We start from the raw sequence: 21835 nt of genomic DNA, 5'->3' as shown, positions 1-21835 counted from the left end.
GTCCTCTGACTAAGCCATAGCCCATGTTTTTGCCTCATCCTCTGCTATCCATAAGATTGCAAAGGGATTCGAATCCCGATTACTGAAAAGTTTATCATTGTGGGCTTTCCAAATATACCATAGAATCCAAGGAAAAACCTCATGTGTTGGAACAGATTTAAACCTCCAGAAAATAAAATCTATGTTCGTGTAAATCGACTCCGAAGGAAAATACCCCAGGTCCGTCGGAAACTGCGACAAAGCCCAAACCTATTTGGCCGGCGGGCATTCAAAGAGGGTGTGATTTATCGTTTAATTAGTCCTTTGTTTTGGTAAATTTCTTTTGACTTAGCAATTTGTGTTTTTTGATGGTTTTATGAAAAAAATATTTATACATGGGAATATAGGGGAAAAAATGGTAGAATATAAGGTTACGTCATAAATAAAATTGGGAAAATTTCAAAAATACTTCTTTTGCAATACCATTTTTCAAAAATAACCCATCTTCCAAAATTTACCAAAAAAGCTATTAAAAATTTGTAATTTTTTAAAACTTGTTTGTAAGCTTATAAATATATACACAAATTATCTTTCTATGTGTGTAATTTTTTTTAATGTATTTTATAAATACAATATAAATACCTTTTCAAAACTGTTTAAAACCCTTTTAAAAACGTTGTAAAAACCTTTTAAAATGTTTTAAAACTTCATAAATATTTGGATTGAGTCTAGAGGTAGTTGTTATTATCTAGAAGTACCTTCTGAGCTATATAAAACTTAATAATTTTCATATTTAAAAAGTGGTATTTGTGAAAATGGATAGATGAAAGAGGTATTTCGAAAAATGTACACCAGAAAGGGTATTTCTTAAAAATTCCCAATAAAAATTTTTATTGGAAGATAAAAGTTTAAATAAGCAGAGAGTCTAAGTAAACCAAGTTTTCCAAAAGTTTATAATTTTTATGTTTCACAAATAGTATCATTTTAGAGAAAACAAAATTTGTTTCACAAAAAGTGTCATTATACATTTTCAATATTTTTTAATACTAAAATTTTTAAGTTATCCCTAAACTCAAACCTTATTTCGTTGAATTTAAATCATAAACCACTTATTAAATAGAATCAAACATGTATAATTCAATATTTTCTTAATTTGTGTGAAATTTGTTAAAATAATTTTTTTTTGTGAAGCAGAGGGAATATCAAACTTTTTAGTAGTTGAGCCTACTGAAAAATATTTTGTCTCATGAATTGAAGAAATGATAGAGATGATCATCGATATATGTACTTCTAGAACCAAAGATATGGTTAGAAATAAATCATTTACATTTTAGTTCTAATAGTATTGTCATGTAGTTAATCATTTTTAAAATATTTTTTCACAATTTAACATTTTAATTTCAAATAGAAAATGTTTCACAACTTAAGTAGTGTCATGAACGAAGATCACAAAAATCAGTCAGACTTGAGAGGATGATGTTGAGGTAAAACATTCGAAAACGTAAAGATTGTGTCCAATATGATTTTGTTCGTATCTTTCCAGGAATATTTGTTATGTGTTAGCTATAAATAGTCCTCTAGACCTTTTTCTACCTCAACAAATAAATTTTAGGCCTTTGTCCCGTAAAATCATTCTATAAATGACCAGTCGTTGGTAATACTTATTTTACACTTATCATTGGCCTTCGGAGACTCGAGTCTTGTAAGTCACATATACACATTCTTTGTTGAATATATAGTATCTAAAAAAACTATAACTTTGTTTTCTTGGTCTCAAGGAATGATGCATCCATGTGCGGAGCTGTGGAGCTTGTTGCATCTAAACAGAAGTGAGTTAGCTGCAATAAGTGTAAGGAGTTAACTACAAGACTTTTTTCTTTAGGTCTTCAAAACAATACTGTAATACACTTATATTTGCAATTATTTTTATTAAAGGATCTTACTTTTTCCTATTATTGAAAGATTTATAGCTTTTATACAAATCAAAAGGCCTTTGACTCTTAAATACATATAGACACAGATCCAATAGGATATTTATATGAGTAACCACTCTCTGCGCTTCAGTTTAAGAGGTGTTTTAGAATTTAAAATTTGTTTGATTACAAGTACATCCTGTTAGTTTTTCTATTAATTTACTCAGAATACATATGGTATATATATCATATATGGTACGATGTATATGTCGAACTGCGTATTCAATTGTTTCTCTTTGACGATTATTATTTAAAGAAGTTAAAAAGCTGATTTCGACGAGGCTTTCCGAACAAAATATACTTTATTTGCCTCCAATAAGTGAGCATTACCCTATTAGACAACAAATATCATATTTGCAACTACTTTTCAAAATTAATTTTCTTTTAGGTAAAGTGAACACACATATGCTTTAAAATGTTGTTCTTAATGCAAGTGATCATAAATTTAATTAGATTGGAACACTACAATATTTAACTTACGTGTGAATTAGGTTACTTGCCAGTTCATATATATATATATATATATCTTCGTTTTCGAAGACTCCAAGATTATGGGCGATCGATCGAGCTCCTACTAAAAACGAATTATGACATCCGTAGTTAATAATAATAGCAAATCATTTCATTACTAATTCGTGTTACAAAAAGAATAATCAAGTGTATGACCAAAAGAATATATAAAGTATAAACAAAAAAATAATCGCATGCATCATGTATAATGTATACTAACTAATATAAGGTTATTCAAAACAGAGTGGAGCAAGCAGATGTTTTGAGGTCATACAAAGCCGGAAGCAAATATTTCCTCCCATTCAATCCCTTAGCGTTATAACTCCCACCAGTCGTTGCATCCACAAGCAACTCTCCAGCGTAACCAGGATACGAGCCTTTCCCATAGACCCCAGTACAAGCCGATCCAGCCTCAAGCGGTGCCGTTTTAGGGCCTTGGTAATACCCATCTCCGAACGGGTTCGTTGCGGTCCCAGCTAAGAGACTCGCCAAGTTAATCACCATCCCGTCAAGACCCACGTCGTTGTTTGGCGCCACGAGTGGTGAGCTCTGTGGTCCGTAAACCGGCGCGTGGAACGGCCACGCGCATTGTCCTGGACATTGCGTCTCTGAGTTCCCTACCCATATGTAAGCAAATCTTGACCCTTTCTTGCCTGACCCGGAGCCAGACCCGTGTGACCCACATCGGTTCACGCAAAAGCCTTGGACTACCACGTCAGCTGAGGTCAAGACCACGTTAACTGCATAGCTTTGGCCTCCTTGAGCTGCCAAGGCTTTGAGGTTTCCCTCTGTTAAAGATTTTCCCATTGAGTATCCTTCGTCGAGGATATGTTCTCCGAGGGAGAGAGTGAGTCCACGTGTCTTCGTGGTCTTGCTGACGTGGTAATACTTCTCCACCGTCTTCCACCATGTGGCGACTGATGGGTTTTGAACCATGGAAGATCTCCGGGAAGACGAGAGGGAAGCNCGTCAGCTGAGGTCAAGACCACGTTAACTGCATAGCTTTGGCCGCCTTTCGCTGCCAAGGCTTTGAGGTTTCTCTCTGTTAAAGATTTTCCCATTGAGTATCCTTCGTCGAGGATATGTTCTCCGAGGGAGAGAGTGAGTCCACGTGTCTTCGTGGTCTTGCTGACGTGGTAATACTTCTCCACCGTCTTCCACCATGTGCCGACTGATGGGTTTTGAACCATGGAAGATCTCCGGGAAGACGAGAGGGAAGCAACGAAATCGGTGACGATTGCACGCTGCGACGGTTTGAACTTACCGTACCAGATTAGGTTGATTGAAACATCTCCGGTAAGGAGAGCTCCTTTGTGGTACTGAAACGAAGTATAGTCTTGCGTTTGGTCCGTCCTCGCAACAGCCAACAATAACAAGCAACCCAATACATAAGATGCCATTTCTGTAATGTATAGTAGAAACAACAAAACAAAGAGACTAATAGAGTTTTGAGCTAGAAGGTAGTGGTGATGTGTTATGTGTATGAGTTTGTGTTTGTGTTGTATGATGACTGATGAGTATATATTTATATAAGAGCAGAAAAGGGTAAAAGGGCAAAGGAGATAGATAAGAACGTAACCAAGATTTTGGTTGACAGTTAGGCAAAGAGCGCGTTTGGAGATTACAGTAAGAAAACAGCTAAGTGTTTTTGGGCAACAGAATTAAAGACAAAAAAAATGAAAACCGTGGGAGCGAAGTCAATATGGTTCGGTTGGACTACTAATATCATACAGTAAGAAGTTTTATTTTGTGGTATGGAGACAGCTGGAGAAAGTGAAGAGTTTATGCGGCGGAGAGTGGGTGTTAATTAATACTAAATTAGAGCATGAAAATACTCGATTAACGACAATACTAATATACTACACGAGTTAGTGATAAAACTATATAGACAAAAATGAAAGCTATTGGAAGAAACTTTGGTAAGGTTCGGTTGGTGACTAATATTTGAATAAAAATGACTAATATCTTATACGTTTTTTGTTTGGTTTTTGGGTGGTATCTATAAAATTAGATACATCTGGAGAAAGTGCAGAATTTATGTGGCGTAGGGCAGCAGTTAAATTAGTGCACGAAAGAGGACGCTAACATTACTTGGATTAGGTGATGGGGGGGTTTTGTATGTATTAGTTAGCCTAGTATTAGTTTTTGAAAATTTTAATAATTTAAAGAGAAACTAGGTACCAGCCCGCACTATGTGCGGAATAAATCGATTTAAATATAATATTATAAGTAAATTATTATTTAAGATTTAAGATTCGTTTGTATAAAACAAAATATAGAATTAAAGTTTTTTTCGTTGATTCAAATTTGTGTTTATTTTCTGTAAAATACGTGTCAGTCGTAAAATATTTAAACTTGGAAAAAAAATTTAAGGTGGTCTACAAAGTTTTTATGTCTTTTCCTGTGTGTCTAAAAATCAAATTCACATATTTTATGTTTCACGTTATTATCTATATCACTATACCATTAAATAGATAAAACAATGTTTTAAAACTAATTAATTTAATTTAAACTAATCATAGTTTTAAAATGCAATAAATAAATGATAGAAGTGATAAATAAATGAATATTTTTTTTCTTGTTTGTGAAATGTAATTTACTTTTAATAAGTAAATAGATTACGAAAATGATAATTAAATGCATTTTTGGATTTAATAGTTGATTAAATCTTTTATTTTTAATAACTAATAGAAAAAACATCCTTTATCCTATAAAACACAAGTCACCTAGCCAATTAGATCATGCCACATAAATTTTTATTTTATAATTTAAACCTCATTCAATTTAAAAAAAAAAAAAGATCGTGGAAAAAAAATAAAATAGGGAAAAAGAGACTTAACTGATAATTAAACAAAACTTACCCCCACAAGCTTCGCAATTTTCCCAACTGTACCTTCCCAAGTTTGTCAAATAAACTTGCTTCAACTGCCTCAAGGGAACAATATTAAAACGGTTTTGCTCATTATATCCTCCGAAAATTTCACCTTCTTTTTGCAACTATGATAACCAATTTTGTTCTTCAAAGAATATCTTCATTTGTTTCTATCATTCCAAATATTTTATGCCATTTCTTCTTTCCTTTACATACAAATTGAAAAATGGGCCGGCATATCACTTCTCCAACACTAGCTTGAGAGATCTCATACCACCAGCATCAATTAAATTTCTCCTAGTTGATAAATCTGTCCATTTTTCATCAACAAATTTTCTCTTTATTTCTCGATGTTTGTATTGATATGATATCCTTCTTATTTTTCTTTCATGAATCTGTTAGTTTCCTCATTTATGTATCTTCTTGATGTGTGCGTAAGAGGAAGACGGCCGGTAGAGAATAGCTGGCTAATGAAAATGAAAATCCCACTTGAGTTACGTTCCTTTCACATTCAATTGGTCAAATCCAATTATTTAATCGATCTTACTATCCATAAAAAACTCTTCTCCTTCTGTTATATATATATATATATATATATATCCATGTTTCGTGATTTCCATTGACAATAATTTGATTGATGTACCACATTTCAGACCAAAGATAAACCTTTACTACAATTTAGGTTTTTATAGTTCTTCTATCATATACAGTACACATCGATGATACACTAATTTTTGTCATTTGTTTTGCAGAAGAATAACAAGATCAATATGTAACAACAACGAGGTCATTCATTACATTGAAATTCATATTCTTCTCTGTTAAGACAATTTTATAAGTCTTTGTTTCTTAGGTCATAATATGGTGTGATTTCGCAAAACTTCCTTAGTTCCTTATAGGTTGGCTAATATTAATTTGCAGTTAAACATCGCATAATTTATATATAGTTGTAAGCGTATACAAAATGAAGAAACAATTTGGACTATAGATGCGTCTTTCAATATTTTCTTATTTTTCCCTGCAATTTTTTTTGTCTTTATGTACTTGATGTCTTCTTCATAGTAATTGTTTTTTTTTCTTTCCCTCTCGACAACTCGACAATGAGTACATATGTTAAACTGATCTCCAACCAGTTTCTATACACAACCATCTTAATATTCGAATCTACTTCTATTTGCTTTTCTTCGAAAGTTGATGTGTGATTGTTGGAAACTATACTAAAGATGGATTTGCATTTTTTTATCTAGGTGTATTATGCTTTGGTGGAAGAACTATAGAGAAAACAAGTGAAACAGAAAAAAACAAAATAATGTCAATTTTGTCCGCGCATGGCCCGGGTGGTATACTAGTTGGCTAATAATATTTCAGTGGCATATTTATGTAAAAAACAATGAGAAGTAAAGACATTTATTAAAAATGTACAGGAGCTCTGTGAGCGCGACACCTCAACTTTTTGTGAGAGTGCTTCTTTTTTAATATATAGGGGATATTTTATTATAATAATTTTTGTAGACGATTATACATTCCAAAAATTTACAAAACAAACATTAATTTAAAAAAGTTACAATATTTTAAGTAATTTGGGGGTTGTTTTATTTTTTTTAATATTTAGGGTAAAGTGTTTAGGGAGTAGAGTCTAATGTTTAAAGTTTAGGATTTAATTTTAAAATTTTATTTTAAAGCATACTAAAACATAGTGCTATTTTTACAATATTTTGTTGGGAAGTAATATGATAAGATTGAATTGTTGATTTTCAAGTTTTAATATTTTTTTAAGCCGTAAAATGTCTTTTTTTGTTGACAAATGAAATATTTAATGAAGAATTTTGTTTCTTATTTCTTTGATATAATCTCTTGTTATTATTTATATTTATAGGTATCTAAGATATACAAACTCTTGGATATTAAAGTTAGTTATACAAACTAAATTTTATTGATATGAATATTTGGATTTTAATTGGTAAACACACAATTTTGGATTATTAGCATCCATAACTACTGTATAACAATTTACATTTAACTCAAAACAAATGAATAGATTACTAATACAAACTAGAAAATTTACATACTTCAATAATAGTTTCCATAGTTTATCTACACAAAAATAATCAAATGATAATAATCTACATTGTAAACTATAGTTTTAAAAATCTCCGCTTAACACCGATTAGACCCCGTAAATTCGCTAGCTCCACCTTCTCTGCCTCGATTAATGACTAATCTCGGCCTAGCATCGATTATCTAATTTTTTCTGTCTAATTTGGTTATAACCTGTTTAATCTGATTACTTTGCGCTTATTTTTCTGTATACCGATTATTTTGGGAGCCAAATATAAATATTTTTTTTTATTTAGACATATCAATTAAGAGTTTGTGATATTTTACAATAACTAATGTACACACTTGTAATGAAAATCATAAAAATAAAATTTTAAATAAGGTTTTTATGTATTTACCGTAATTTTAAAGACAATATTATAGTTTTATATTTTATTTGATGTTTTTATTTCAACAAAAATATAATTATACATATATTTAGTAATATATATTTTTATTATATTATTAATTTAATAAAATAACCATATAGCTAGTTCCCGATTAATTCTCATTTAATTTCTAATTTTCTCGCTAGGTACTACGCCCATCTCGACCACCCGACTAACGTCTAACTATTTCTAAAAATGGGTTTGTAGTATGAGTGTATGATCTTTTTTGCTTGTTGTCAATAGGAACTGCAACTGCAACCACCACATTGCATTGCTTGTCATCATATTTTTGGACATTTAGGAATTTATGAACTTTAATATTAAAATTCTATTTTCACATTTTCATAATGATTTGTATGTAAACAGTTTTCCACCCAATTGGTTCATATGAGCAGATTTTTTTGTTGTAAAAAAAAAATTGTATCCAGTTCTAAGATGTCTTTATAAATGCTGTAAATAAAAATAGATGTCTTTATAAACACATTTAATGAGACCTAACCATTCACTTATATTATTAAAAAAAAATAGCTTCTCTAACCAATAAAAAACATGGGAATAACATTCTCCTTCTCCTTGTCAAAAGAATAAACATCGAAAGAGTTCAGCCACAAAAACTTATCTAATAAAAAAAAGAGAAAATCGTTACAGAAATGGTCCCCGAAGATCAATAAGATGATATTATTAATATATGCTAAAGATAAACCAAGGAAACTTTCCTTCTTTTATTTATTTTTGCATGAACAAAAATAAATAAATAAATCAATCAAAGATGCTAAATTTGGAAATGATGCATAACAACATCAGCTTATTTTGGATATTATTAAATCAAACACCAACCAAATGAAATGTTGGTAAATAGACCACAACTTCAATCAAATAGAAGCTGACAAGTACGTGAACCCCTTGGAGACAATGACAACTCCTTGATCATCTCAAGTTGCTTGCGAAGGTCAGTGAATTTAGAGTAAATATTTGCCTTTTTTAAGCAGTTTCCGTTTCTTAAGATAAATACTGCTACTTCCTTCTCAACTTCAGTTCCTTCATAGTTTTCCCACTCGAGATTTTCAAGACTCGATAATAGACATTCAGGAACTAAGCTTGGTTCACTCCAGCACGCGAGCTCTTCACGGGTATAGCACTGATATAAGTAGATTGGATTAGAGATCAACATATTACATTTATACGTACTGGTCAAGGAAAACAAACAATTCAGTTCGTTTTTTATTGTTAAGATCTATGTACCTGTTCAAGTTCGAGAGCTCGTGAATTAGGGGAAGAACTCAGCAAAAACATTAGCAGATTCACCCACTCTGTGTCACATGTGCATATTATTAAACGTACGAGAGAGAAGAAGACACAACTAGGAGGATATGCATCCTGCATACAATATAACATATTTGATCACAAGAAAAAATCAATTGTATAGAACGAACACTGCTAGAAACACAACAGCCTTGGCCATAAACAAAAAATACCTTTGAACTGAATAAACATAAACTGAGATGCTTGACTGAAGTAATAGACCCTAGAATCTTTCCAGGAAGAAAGCAAGCAATGTCGATATCTGCCTTTTCCATCTTAGGCATATTATTCTCAATGACACAGAACCTACTTTGATGATCAAGAATGTCCAAGTGCTCCAAAGAAGGAGCGTCTATCACAAAGCCATGATCATCATCAATAGCTTCTTCATCTACGTCTTTTGGTGTATACACGACTAACTTCTTTAGAGAAGGTACTCTAACGGTGAAGGTAGTCACATTGTCATCTGGACCGTGTTCCACATGTAAGTCTTCAAGAACATGACAACTGGATAAAAGCCTCTTTAAGAATTCCTCACCAGGGTACTTCACCAATACAAGTTCCAATGACTTGAGGTAAGGGAAAGAAAAATTTGAAGAAGAATCCACAAGAATCACACTATTAAGTTTCAATGTCACTAGCATTCTACACTCTGTGTACAAACTCTTTGGAAGTATGATTGGAGATGGTCTATTATAAGTATTTGATCTCGATAATCAGCTCACGCACATAGCATTTATCTGCAGCTCTAATCCACACGGGAATATCTTCATCACGACAGGTTTCACCAAGTTTGAAGTGCAAAGTTTTGAGAATTTGAGCCTTACAAAGCCCGAAAATCTTTGAATATTCTTGTTGCTATCATCGTATACAAGTCTTGGTACCATCATATAAAGGAATCTCCAACGTTTAGACAGAATCATTGTGGCCACAACATCTTCCGTTGGTAGTAACGACAATATTTCCAAGAGCAACGCATCAGGCAATTCACTTAACCTATCCGGACCCTTTTCTCTCCAAAGGCCAAAAAGCCAAAACCAGACTCGAGAAAACATCGAAAAGGCAGCAAGGTGTGAGATATTCTAAGTGTGTGTTTTATGTTTTCCGCAGGAATCAAACAAATAGTCTGAAGAAACGACGCAAGCAGGTTAATCAAGCAACGACGATTACGTGTGGCGTGATATATCTTCTGATATTAACAGAGTCCGGTTTTTAGTCTATCTTCTGATATATCTTTTATAAATATATTCTTTTTCTTTTTTTATTCATATTTCTATTTTAATTTCCACAAAATTTCTCATACATCTTTTATAAATATATATTTTAGAAATCTTTATAATATTACATATTATCTCCATCATTTTTTATTTCTGTTATTATATATGTTTTAATATAAATATAAAATTACAAAATTGGCTAAATATATACATTTGAAAAAAAAAATATTCTTCTACAGTCAACATCTTTGAAATTAATATTCAAAATTTTAATAAAAATTACAAGATTGTTGGAGCATATCCGACCTACATGATATCTGAAAACGTTGCGAGGGTATGTCCATTGAAGCCAAATACCCAAACCTCTTCTCGGAACTGAAAAGGTCAAACAAAGATACTAAGGTGGTCGCCATCAGTGGTTGATGTAAGAAGACATGCTAGGGTCATGCGACCAATAATGCATTAATTATTTTTAGTGCAAACTTGATTAAATTTGATGAATTATTTGGTTAAATTAGTCTTTAACCCCTATAAATTTGTGTTTAAACTTCCAAAATGACCCTTTAATTCATATAATCTATCAATATACTGTTTCGCATAATATTTTCAGTTATTATTACACTAATGGACATGGATGTCATGAAACGATCACATGCATCGTCCTACAATAGTCTATGTGTTAAGTTCACCAACCTACCTTCCGCATGAAATGAGGAGTGGACGACGTGCGATTACCTGCCAATCCTTTTGCAAACATGTCTCATCAAAGCAAAAAGCTCAACTTTCATTGACTAAAATTTTATATGGTGAATAAACTATAATTTCGATCTTATCACCTTTTTCTTTGGTAAGAAAAACAAGTTTCAAAGAAGTATAAAAGAGAGTTTTAAAAGTGATTAAAAGAAAAGTTCTCACAATTTTGCATAAAAATTAAATAAAAAGATCAAAAGATTAATGGAATATGTTACTTTGACCAGATTTTTGGATATATTTTTGTAAACCTTTTTGGCCTAGAATGAGTAAACCAATCAAGTAATCAATTGGTAATTAATATGTAGTTGAAAATATAAAAAAAAAACTTGACCAGCAATTATTCTCTAATTTAATACATTCCCAAAAGATGTTTTCACATTTGTTAGAATAAAATTATATTCATATTTTATAATTTGGAAGTTTGTATAAATTAGCACCTTTTATTTTGTAGATACATATCACCTCTACCAATAACTACCGCATCAATCAATCAAAACAATGAATCGCCTCTTGTGTGTCCTGGTTCTTATTGCATTGTGTGTAGGATTCAACAATGCGAAAATGAAAAATTCCGTACATTTTAAAAAATTCTCTCCTTCCGAAAATATTCTCAAAATTCATTGTCAATCAGACGAAGATGACCTAGACATTCACTTTTTGAGCCCTAGACAAACATACAATTTTAGTTTTAATGACAGTATATATAAAACCAAAAATTGAGTGTCAATTATGGCAGGGAATTGGTTTCAAGTTTTTTGCAAAGTTCATGGCATACAAAAGTGGCGGTCTCATACTTCATCATGGTAAGAAGAATTTTTGGGATGCTAGAGAAGATGGAATTTACTTCACACATGGTAAACAAATTCCCAAGTTAGAGTATAAGTGGGTAGAGACATCACCGTACGTCTGGGACAGTCCTAGACCATCTTTGTTTTAAGGGTTCATGTCTTGTGTGTATGGAATAGATACCTATACCTAATGTATAAAAGATTACAATCCCTTTTTTTTTTTTGATAACTATAATCCCATTTATTGTCACGTATAACATATTTATTTTGACTTGACTATTGATCGTAAGTTCTACAATGTAAATTGCAAAAAATTTAATAGTTTTTGGTTTTTGGATTTTAAATGTTGGTTTATGGCTCTTCGATTTTGTAATAAAATAATTTAAAAAATGAAAAATGAGAAAAATGTCTGACTCACATCGTTAAGAAATTTAAAAAAAAAACTCATAAAATGTGATTTTTGGATTTAAAAAAAAAACTAACCAAATATTTTAAATTATGAGTTTTTAACTTTCAGGAAATAAGACTCGTGAATGGCTAATAAAATAAATTTTGCATAATCAAAAACCAAAAACTGATACAAAATCATATGTCATTCATGACCTAATTTTTGACAAAGAACAAGAGCGGATAGAGACTTGCTAATTGAGACATACTAGGAATATTTTAGAAGGAATTAGAAGTATTACAAATCATGTTTGTGTATAGAATATTGTTGGGGGTGGATTCTCACTCTCTCCAGACGAGACCCGACCCAAGAGCTTTGCACAAAAACCCAAAACTATTAAGAATGTGAACAAGGGTATTTTGATCTTTGTAATGAACGCAACGACACGAGATTCTATAAATATGGCGTACGACATTCGAAAAGAGGATCATGAAAAAGACCAAGAAAACGGTTAGAGATAGCAACGAACAACTGACGGCGTACTCATCGACGACCTGGATCAGACAAGCCCTTTAGTCATTTAACTTGTCCCTATTGCTTATTTATAACTCGTCCGATCAACTTTGTAGCTCGACTTCCCAGTGTTTCTTTCGAATTAATAAAGAGAATCTTGATATCTTTCCACCGAACTAAAACTCTAATTATAACCGATTTGGACATCAACAAATATGTGTTTCGTATTCTCAAAACCGAGATTGTATATTCATAGAGAAATCTTAAAGAAAAAAAGTGAAAAACAAAAACAAAACTTAATCTCGAACTCTAATAACTGGCTTTCCTATATATATTTATGATATGTGCTGACTGATTTAAAATCGATTTCTTATTGATTCTTTTTTTTTGAAATAAAATGTTAAATTATATTTAAAGAAAAAATGTCTGTTTATTCATTATTCTGAAAATTTGGCATAAAATCTTTTTTTTTTTTAATAATTAATCAAAGAATGTGGAATTGTTTAGCTAATCCTGCTAGATTCGATTGGCAAACCATGTCTATAGACCCATTGCATAGCGAACGACAGTCCCCCAAAGATGCAATGGCTAGTAGTTGAGCTCTCACCTGCTTATCAATCCAGCCGATAATGATTGCTTCTGTATTATGAACTCCACCATGTCGTCTTGCATTTCTTTCCCGCCAAATGGAGTGAATGGCTAGTTGAAATGTGTAACGTATCAGAAATCCGTGAACTCGATCTGACTGAGTTTCTGAGACAAACATCACCTACTGTTGCCAAACAGTGGTGAATTTATGCTGGTAGATTCTCTGTGCTATGGCGGACCAAACTGCAGAGGTGAACTGGCATGAGAAAAAGAAGTGATCGCAAGCCAACTTTATCCATCAAACAAGCCTGATACGACCAGTTATCATACCAGAAAGAGGTAAGAGCACCATTCTTAACCTCAACCTTGGCAAAAGTCTTGGCAGTATCTCTATATTTTAGTAAGCGTTTCCATATCCAGGAGCCTAAAGAGGATGTAGACTTAACTGACCAGAAGGATTCATTTGAAAGAAGATTCATCCTTGACCATTTAACCCACAACGACTCACTATTAGAAATTAAACAACGACTCACTAAATCTTATTGATGGTACTTACATGTATTTATGCAAGAGATTAGACTAGGCTAACCTAATAGAATACGCTAGCGTTCATGAGTTGCATTTGACATGGAACGGTATAAAGTTTCATTGACAGAATGAGACATCGTGCGGTGCCTCTTTGTCTACCAAACAAGGAGAAGCACCAAGAAGTACTATAGCTTGAAATCACAATATATATGAAGGCAACAATATTCTTTGTCGACCACATTTCTTAAGATATTGAGAAGAGTAAGGGGTTTTTGAAAATTGAGAAAAAAAAATTAGCTAAGATCGGACCAATGGCAGACCCAAAGATAAATTTTGTTGGTACTTTACAAATTTACATGCACAAAAAATTATTTTGATAATTTTACCAGGTCAAGTGATCCTCTCTCTCCTTAGTAGGTCCGCCCATGGCTTGGACCGTGTGATGGCCAATCAACTAATCATCGGTACTGGTCATGTAATGGTCAGTCATTAGCTAAAGCCTAAAAACTTATGATTTCCTGTTTCAGTAGGCACGTGAGAATGCTTGGATCCGGTCGAGAAGGGTCGACTCATTGATAATGGCTCACTTCGTATTCCAAGTTCGAAACAATTAGATACCACAAATTATTCTAGAGAAAATAAATGGTCCGTACGCAAAAAAAAAAAGAAAAAAAAGGAATGAAAGAAGCCCAAATTTTAAAAGAACAAAGTCTCGGAGACAGATGAATTAGAAGCCTGCTCTTCAAACAAACCAGTCGGATAAGGCCCATGACCAGTCCCAAATGCCTTAACATGGTCCTTAAGGGAGCGTTTGTGTTTGAAATCTGAACCGCAAACGCAAACCCAACGTTTCCCACAGTTCTTCTCATGTGTACGCCAATCGCCCTTGACAGCCAAAAGCTTACCACAGATGCGACACGAGTAGGGTTTGTGGCCATGTTTGCGTTTGTAGTGCGTTTGGAGCGTTCTAAAGTCTTTGAGCGGCTTGGAACGAGGATGGTCAATGTGGTTCCTACACCCTTCGACGCAGCAGTAACAAGGGATTCCCAACATGGCTCGTGGCTGCGTGCCTTTCAGTGACTCTGGTCCTTTTCTGTATTGTGAACCGTGCCCCCACATGTGCATCTACATTGATCATAATATTTAAGGAGTCAACAAGGTTTGTATAAGTAATAATTTTTATAAAAAAACCATATGATTCATTAAAATCATATCATTGATAGATCATATATTGATATATAGTGTTTCATTTAAGAAATGTGTATTTTACTTTGACTTCACTTTTTTTTTTTTGACTACGTACTATTCAACTAAAATTTAATATATATGAGAAAACTATTAAAACTAACGTCAGTCAAATTTGAATAAATACTTTCATTTCAATTTTTTTGTTTAAAACTAAATTTAGTTTAGACATTGAACAAACATTAAAAAAAAAATTGATGAAATATTTTCATGAATATATATATTACCATAAAAATATGTCTTATTACCAAATAATTTTACCGGCTCTTTAGCTTTATTTTTTGCAAATTAATTCATAATTATATATGTGAATAAACTCATAACATTAGATATAAAGATAACTATATAAGTTGAGAATGAATTTATTATATTTGGTTATGCATGAAGAAAGCAATGCGCATGACTCGTTCGTACCTGAAGATTGTTGTAGCGATTGAATGTCTTGAAGCACACATGGCAAGAAAAATGAGTGAAGCCTATTAGAATCTGCTCCGGCGCCGGTATCCAGTACGCCTTGCCGGAAACTTCATTCTCAATGTCTTTTCCGGCATCATATGTGACGATCTCCTTCCCGTTTCTCTTCTTCGGCTGTTTAGCACCATTGCCTGACTTACCAAAACCAGGAAGGCCGATGTGTAAGTCCACGTCCACTTCAACGTCATCTTCTTCTTCTTCTTCTTCTTCTTCCCCTTCGTCCTCGTACAAGGGGTTAGGGTTTGAGTTCAGGTTTATCCGATCAATTAGCGGTAAAGGCTCGATTAGGGTGTTGTTACAAGAGTTTTGGTTGAGGTTAGGGAAGAGATCAAGAGGTTGGAAATGGTTTCTAGGTTTTTCAGAAGAAGAGCTTGAGGATATCTCATATTGTGGTGACTCCATTGAATGTGATGAATTGTGGTTGGAGAGTGATAAAAAAAAAAAGGTTTGGAATGTTTGTTTACGGAAATTATTTATTTTTTAAATCAACTATATATATTTATATATATGATAATAATATATAATTAAGTTAGCTTTATATAATGATTGCTCTCTATCAAAGAAATTTAATGTTTTGCAATAACTTTTATAACTAATAATCATGTAGGTACGTAAGTAGATCCCACGTATCAATCGTCTCCGTTAACCTGTGAGAATTAAAGATAAAATAAATTTCGAATCTGTATGATCTCTATACATGTTTAAGAAAGCAAGTGTGAAACAAAACGAATAATGAATAAAATAATTTAGAGGCTTACGTACCAAATAGAGAAGTGGGTAAATGAGGATCTCGGGGAATGTGAAGAGCAGACACTTGAGAATGCATGTGGTTGAGTGAAAACAACCTTTGTTAAGAAGTAATTTAATCTTCTCTGTCTCATCTCTTTGCCTATAAATAGAGTGAGAAGCCAAGAACCTTAATTTCGTGGACCAACCTCTCCAAGATTTGGCAACTTTGTCATTGCAGGGTTTTGACTATCTTTGGCATTTACGTAAGCTTTTAGCTTTTCATACAGTGCAATTGTACTGATTCAATTAATGAAATTTCGGATTTGGGTAATGGTATGAAAGCTAATGTTGAATTTACTATTTTGTTATTATTAATGGAAGATGCAATATTATTGTTTGTATGCATGTAAGCTGTTTAATTCTCTCTAACGGTCAACACATCTAGTTTTGTAAACACTAGATTTGACATACCAATAAGAGAAAAGTAATAATTAAATTGTAGGCTACCATTCAAAGTATAGTGATAAGTTTGTTTTTATAGAACATCTATATGATCGCTGAGTGAATTGCTTTGCAAAGTTATATTGCAAGGTATACTTATCTTTTGCCTTGTCAAATACTATAACTGGTCTCCACAATTCACCATATTCATACTAATGAAGAGTAAATTTCTTTTAGTTATTGTCATTAGTACTGAAATTATAATCTTCCCAAAAGCTATATATATCATAAGAATGACCAGAATTAAAAACATATTTTATTGTATGCTCTATTTTGCTGATCAACTATGACTACTATACTATTATGAACATACTGATTAGATTTGTTTTTTTTCAAAAAAATTAATTGCTTCTATATATGTATATAATAACGTTTTAATTTTTTATTCAACTTAGTCGTAGTCTATAGACATGGGACTTGGAATTAAGATATGAACTACAAAATGGCCTATGGCAAGTCCGCTGGCAGACAATATTCGCCCATATGGGTATTGTACTATAGACCAATTTTAGTAACTTAGTAACTCTTATTGTTGAATTTTATGATAATTAATATATGTATTTTTCAAATAATTAGTATAATATTTAAATATATGGAATTTTTCAAATGATGCTTAGTTGTTGATAAATAAATTATTATTATTGGTTAGAAAATTGAAAATATTGTTAAAATTTGTCATTAATTAATTTATATTCGGTAAACTAAATGTAATGTGTTCCCTTCATACTATACGTAAAAGGTAAAACTAAACCCACTAAATGTAACCCATTATTAGTTTACGAGAGAAAATGTAAAAAATCGACTCCAAACATTAGCGGATATGCCAAGTTAGAATCATATATATATATATATATATATAATAGCACAGTTTTCTCTCGCATCCACGTCAGCCTAATATTTAACAAATTCTGTGGGCCAATATTATTGTTGTTGTTGTTTTATAAGCCCACATCTTATAACCCAGAAAAATATAAGTCCAGGAAAAAACTATAGCCATCGTTATTCGTTACTGCAGAAAACAAAAAAAAAAAGAATTAAAATTGAATTTGGGGAGAAGATGAAAAGGAGCAGCTCATCCGATTCCCCTGAATCGATTATGTTGTTGTCTCCCTCTTTAGTCATCAGCCTTCTTCTCCGATCGTCAACCTCCGGAGAGCTTTCTTCGGCGGTTTCTTCTCTGTTTTCTACTCGAGGCTTCTCCTTCTCCTCTTATTTACTCTCCCCAAATTATTTGGAAAACGTTTTCTCATGAGATTTCTCTGTTTTCTACTTGAGGCTTCTTCTTCTCCTCTTATCCTGAGATTTAGGCTTTTATTTGTTATTTTTTCTTTCTTACAATCCATCTTAGTTTTAGAAAGAGATCAATTACGGTAGTTGAATCAATGGAACTGTATTTCATGGTTTTAGGTATGGAGAGGAATCTGCTTCTAACGTTTTTTGGCTATGTGTNTTTATTCAACTTAGTCGTAGTCTATAGACATGGGACTTGGAATTAAGATATGAACTACAAAATGGCCTATGGCAAGTCCGCTGGCAGACAATATTCGCCCATATGGGTATTGTACTATAGACCAATTTTAGTAACTTAGTAACTCTTATTGTTGAATTTTATGATAATTAATATATGTATTTTTCAAATAATTAGTATAATATTTAAATATATGGAATTTTTCAAATGATGCTTAGTTGTTGATAAATAAATTATTATTATTGGTTAGAAAATTGAAAATATTGTTAAAATTTGTCATTAATTAATTTATATTCGGTAAACTAAATGTAATGTGTTCCCTTCATACTATACGTAAAAGGTAAAACTAAACCCACTAAATGTAACCCATTATTAGTTTACGAGAGAAAATGTAAAAAATCGACTCCAAACATTAGCGGATATGCCAAGTTAGAATCATATATATATATATATATATATAATAGCACAGTTTTCTCTCGCATCCACGTCAGCCTAATATTTAACAAATTCTGTGGGCCAATATTATTGTTGTTGTTGTTTTATAAGCCCACATCTTATAACCCAGAAAAATATAAGTCCAGGAAAAAACTATAGCCATCGTTATTCGTTACTGCAGAAAACAAAAAAAAAAAGAATTAAAATTGAATTTGGGGAGAAGATGAAAAGGAGCAGCTCATCCGATTCCCCTGAATCGATTATGTTGTTGTCTCCCTCTTTAGTCATCAGCCTTCTTCTCCGATCGTCAACCTCCGGAGAGCTTTCTTCGGCGGTTTCTTCTCTGTTTTCTACTCGAGGCTTCTCCTTCTCCTCTTATTTACTCTCCCCAAATTATTTGGAAAACGTTTTCTCATGAGATTTCTCTGTTTTCTACTTGAGGCTTCTTCTTCTCCTCTTATCCTGAGATTTAGGCTTTTATTTGTTATTTTTTCTTTCTTACAATCCATCTTAGTTTTAGAAAGAGATCAATTACGGTAGTTGAATCAATGGAACTGTATTTCATGGTTTTAGGTATGGAGAGGAATCTGCTTCTAACGTTTTTTGGCTATGTGTGTTTTTTTGTTTGTCTTCTTTTTAATTTCCGTTTGCTTTTTTTCTCTGTTACTGTAACTTAAGAAAGCAAAAGACGCCCTTAGACCTTAGTCTCTAGGCGAATCGGAATTGGGTTGTTGATTTTGGGTATTCAATTGGAATTGGATCGAAACCTAACTTACTGTCTCATTTTGTTAGTTCATTTTGGGTTAAAATGTGAATTCCCTTTTTACTTTGTGTGAAATTGTTAACTATAGTTTCAGTAAATGAGCTCTTTTGGGTTTGTGCAGGCATTTGATCATGCTATTGCTGAGTTGTTTTTCCTTTGTTTTAAGTTCTTCTCATATATGATTCTTATATTATTTTTGAAATTATATTAGTGATAGTGATTACCGATTTTACAAGAACAAAAATGACCAAGGAGTTGGCTGGTCCGATTCCATTTACCAGAACCTCTATTGTGTTTTAAACACTTCCCAGTTTCACTCTCACTGGATTGGAGAAATGAACACAGTCCCTTGGATTCTATGGCGCCTTTGGAAAAGTAGAAATGATCTTGCTTTTTAGGGGAAGGACCATAATGCTCAAGATTTAGTCCGGAGAGCGGAAGAAGATGAAAGAGAATGGAAGGTCAGCAAGGAATCTCAACCCACTGCACATGCGTCAGGGATAATACCAACTACGGGTAGAGGAGGCTGGCAAAAACCTCTAAATCAATTGGTTAAGTGTAATAGTGATGGAGCATGGAACGCTGAGAGTGAACTGCGGTATAGGCTGGGTGCTAAGGAACTCAGAGGCAAAGTCGTTATGGATGGGTGCTCGTGCCATACCCAGAACCAAATCAGTATTGGAGACAGAGGAGACAGAGCTTGAAGCTCTCAGGTGGGCAGTCCTCTGTATGTCTCATTCAACTACAGAAAAGTAATCTTTGAATCAGACTCGCAACATCTGGTGTCTATCATCAATCAAGGAACAAATGTACCTCAAAGTGACCCAATTATTTAAGATATCCGACACCTACTCCAGCATTTCGAGGAATCAAAAGTAGTTTTCACTGTCATGAAGGGGAACATGGTGGCTGATAGAATTGCTAATAAAGCCCATTCTTTTACGAATTATGTTCCAGTTCCTAAGCTTTATTCTATTATGCCTAACTGGATTAATTCTCATGTGATTGCAGACCAGTTGTAAAAATTTGGTATCTTTGTTGGTTAATAATATGAAGTTGTTGAGCCCCAAAAAAAAATATATATATACAAAGTTAATGTTTATGTCATACACCCATGAACGGGTGACGAAGGTTGCACCAAATAAAAAAACTCGATTAACAAATGTAACATAACATTTCAATCTTCTTTTTAGTCAATATTATTCACTAGAGATACACGAACCCTAAAGATTAGCGTATATAACACATACTATATGATCAGACATGGTTTCTTATTTGTAAGGCCAGTTCGTTTTGATATTCGTAAGAATGTAATCCCATTTTAAATAATATTCCTTGAAAAAGAAAAAAAACAACAAAAAATAATCCTCTCAATTTAAATCTATTTTTTAAAGAATAATAACATAAAAATTAATAAATTCAAATACTTAAATTATATTAGTGTGAAGATTGTATACCAATTAGTATGATTATGTTTATGCAAAGTAAACAAAAAAAAAGGCTTCCAACGATTAAAATAAAAACATTAAAACATTAAAAAAAAAATATATGAATCGCTTCCTAAAATAAATAAAAACAAAATTGGCACACACTATATGGTTTGATTCATGTGCTATGTTCAATTGTAAAACATTTTAACAGAAAATCAATAAACTATCTTATAAAAAAACAAAAACTCAATGAAACTAAACTATAATTCAGTAGAAACAATCCTAACATGTACAGCAAGGCCCAAACTTATTAGTAACCCCAAAAAAATGAATTTATTTCAAAAATTTTAAATGTATGACAGTAAAAAAATTAAATAAGGAAAAATATAAAAAATGAGTACACGTAACAAAAACAAAAAAACTAAACAAAAGGTTTATCGTATTTATAACACTGCTCACAATTTCGTTTAAGTTTAAGCATATAATTATTCCAAACTAAATCAAAAACATTTCTTGACATATGATACAATGCCACACAAATGAATAACAAAATATAAGATTAGAAGAAGAGAAAACAACAAAAAAGCCAAACTAATACGAAAAAAATCACAAAAAATCAACAATAAATAGATAACCATAAAAAAATTTACAACACAAACATCCCGCGCGACGCGCGAGTCTCCTATCTAGTTTACAAAAAATTAGCAAAGTCAAGTCCTATGGAATATCATTAATCATTATAAAACCTTTTTAGTGTTATTTTAGAGTATTTATCATCATTGTATGGAGTTACCAAATTTGTAGAGTTGATGGAATTTTCAAGTTAATCGAGTACAAGTTATTATGTAGGTTCAACCTCTGATTTTATAATAGTTGATTATAGAGGTTATAGT

At 32.4% G+C, this 21835-nt stretch overlaps 3 protein-coding genes and 1 pseudogene across 3 annotated transcripts; 1 reads left to right on the top strand and 3 right to left on the bottom strand.

Annotated features, from left to right (window-relative positions):
- LOC104777446 (protein EXORDIUM-like 1) lies at positions 2553–3969 on the bottom strand. Its single transcript, XM_010501710.2, has 2 exons — positions 3475–3969; positions 2553–3220 (listed from the first exon to the last, which is right to left on the bottom strand). The coding sequence occupies exons 1-2, from the start codon at positions 3860–3862 to the stop codon at positions 2697–2699; spliced, it is 912 nt and encodes a 303-aa protein (XP_010500012.1). The 5' UTR covers positions 3863–3969; the 3' UTR covers positions 2553–2696.
- LOC104779088 (probable FBD-associated F-box protein At1g32375) lies at positions 8689–9766 on the bottom strand. The gene is made up of 3 exons (XM_010503480.1): positions 9296–9766; positions 9063–9197; positions 8689–8958 (listed from the first exon to the last, which is right to left on the bottom strand). Exons 1-3 carry the CDS (start codon positions 9764–9766, stop codon positions 8689–8691), a joined length of 876 nt encoding a protein of 291 aa, XP_010501782.1.
- LOC109130620 lies at positions 11591–12029 on the top strand (annotated as a pseudogene).
- On the bottom strand, positions 14551–16048 carry LOC104777444 (protein TRANSPARENT TESTA 1). Its single transcript, XM_010501709.2, has 2 exons — positions 15557–16048; positions 14551–15022 (listed from the first exon to the last, which is right to left on the bottom strand). The coding sequence occupies exons 1-2, from the start codon at positions 16016–16018 to the stop codon at positions 14594–14596; spliced, it is 891 nt and encodes a 296-aa protein (XP_010500011.1). The 5' UTR covers positions 16019–16048; the 3' UTR covers positions 14551–14593.

The sequence above is a fragment of the Camelina sativa genome, chromosome 3 (assembly GCF_000633955.1).
Source record: "Camelina sativa cultivar DH55 chromosome 3, Cs, whole genome shotgun sequence".
Lineage (NCBI taxonomy): Eukaryota > Viridiplantae > Streptophyta > Magnoliopsida > Brassicales > Brassicaceae > Camelina > Camelina sativa.
This window is presented reverse-complemented; position numbering and strand designations above follow the sequence as displayed.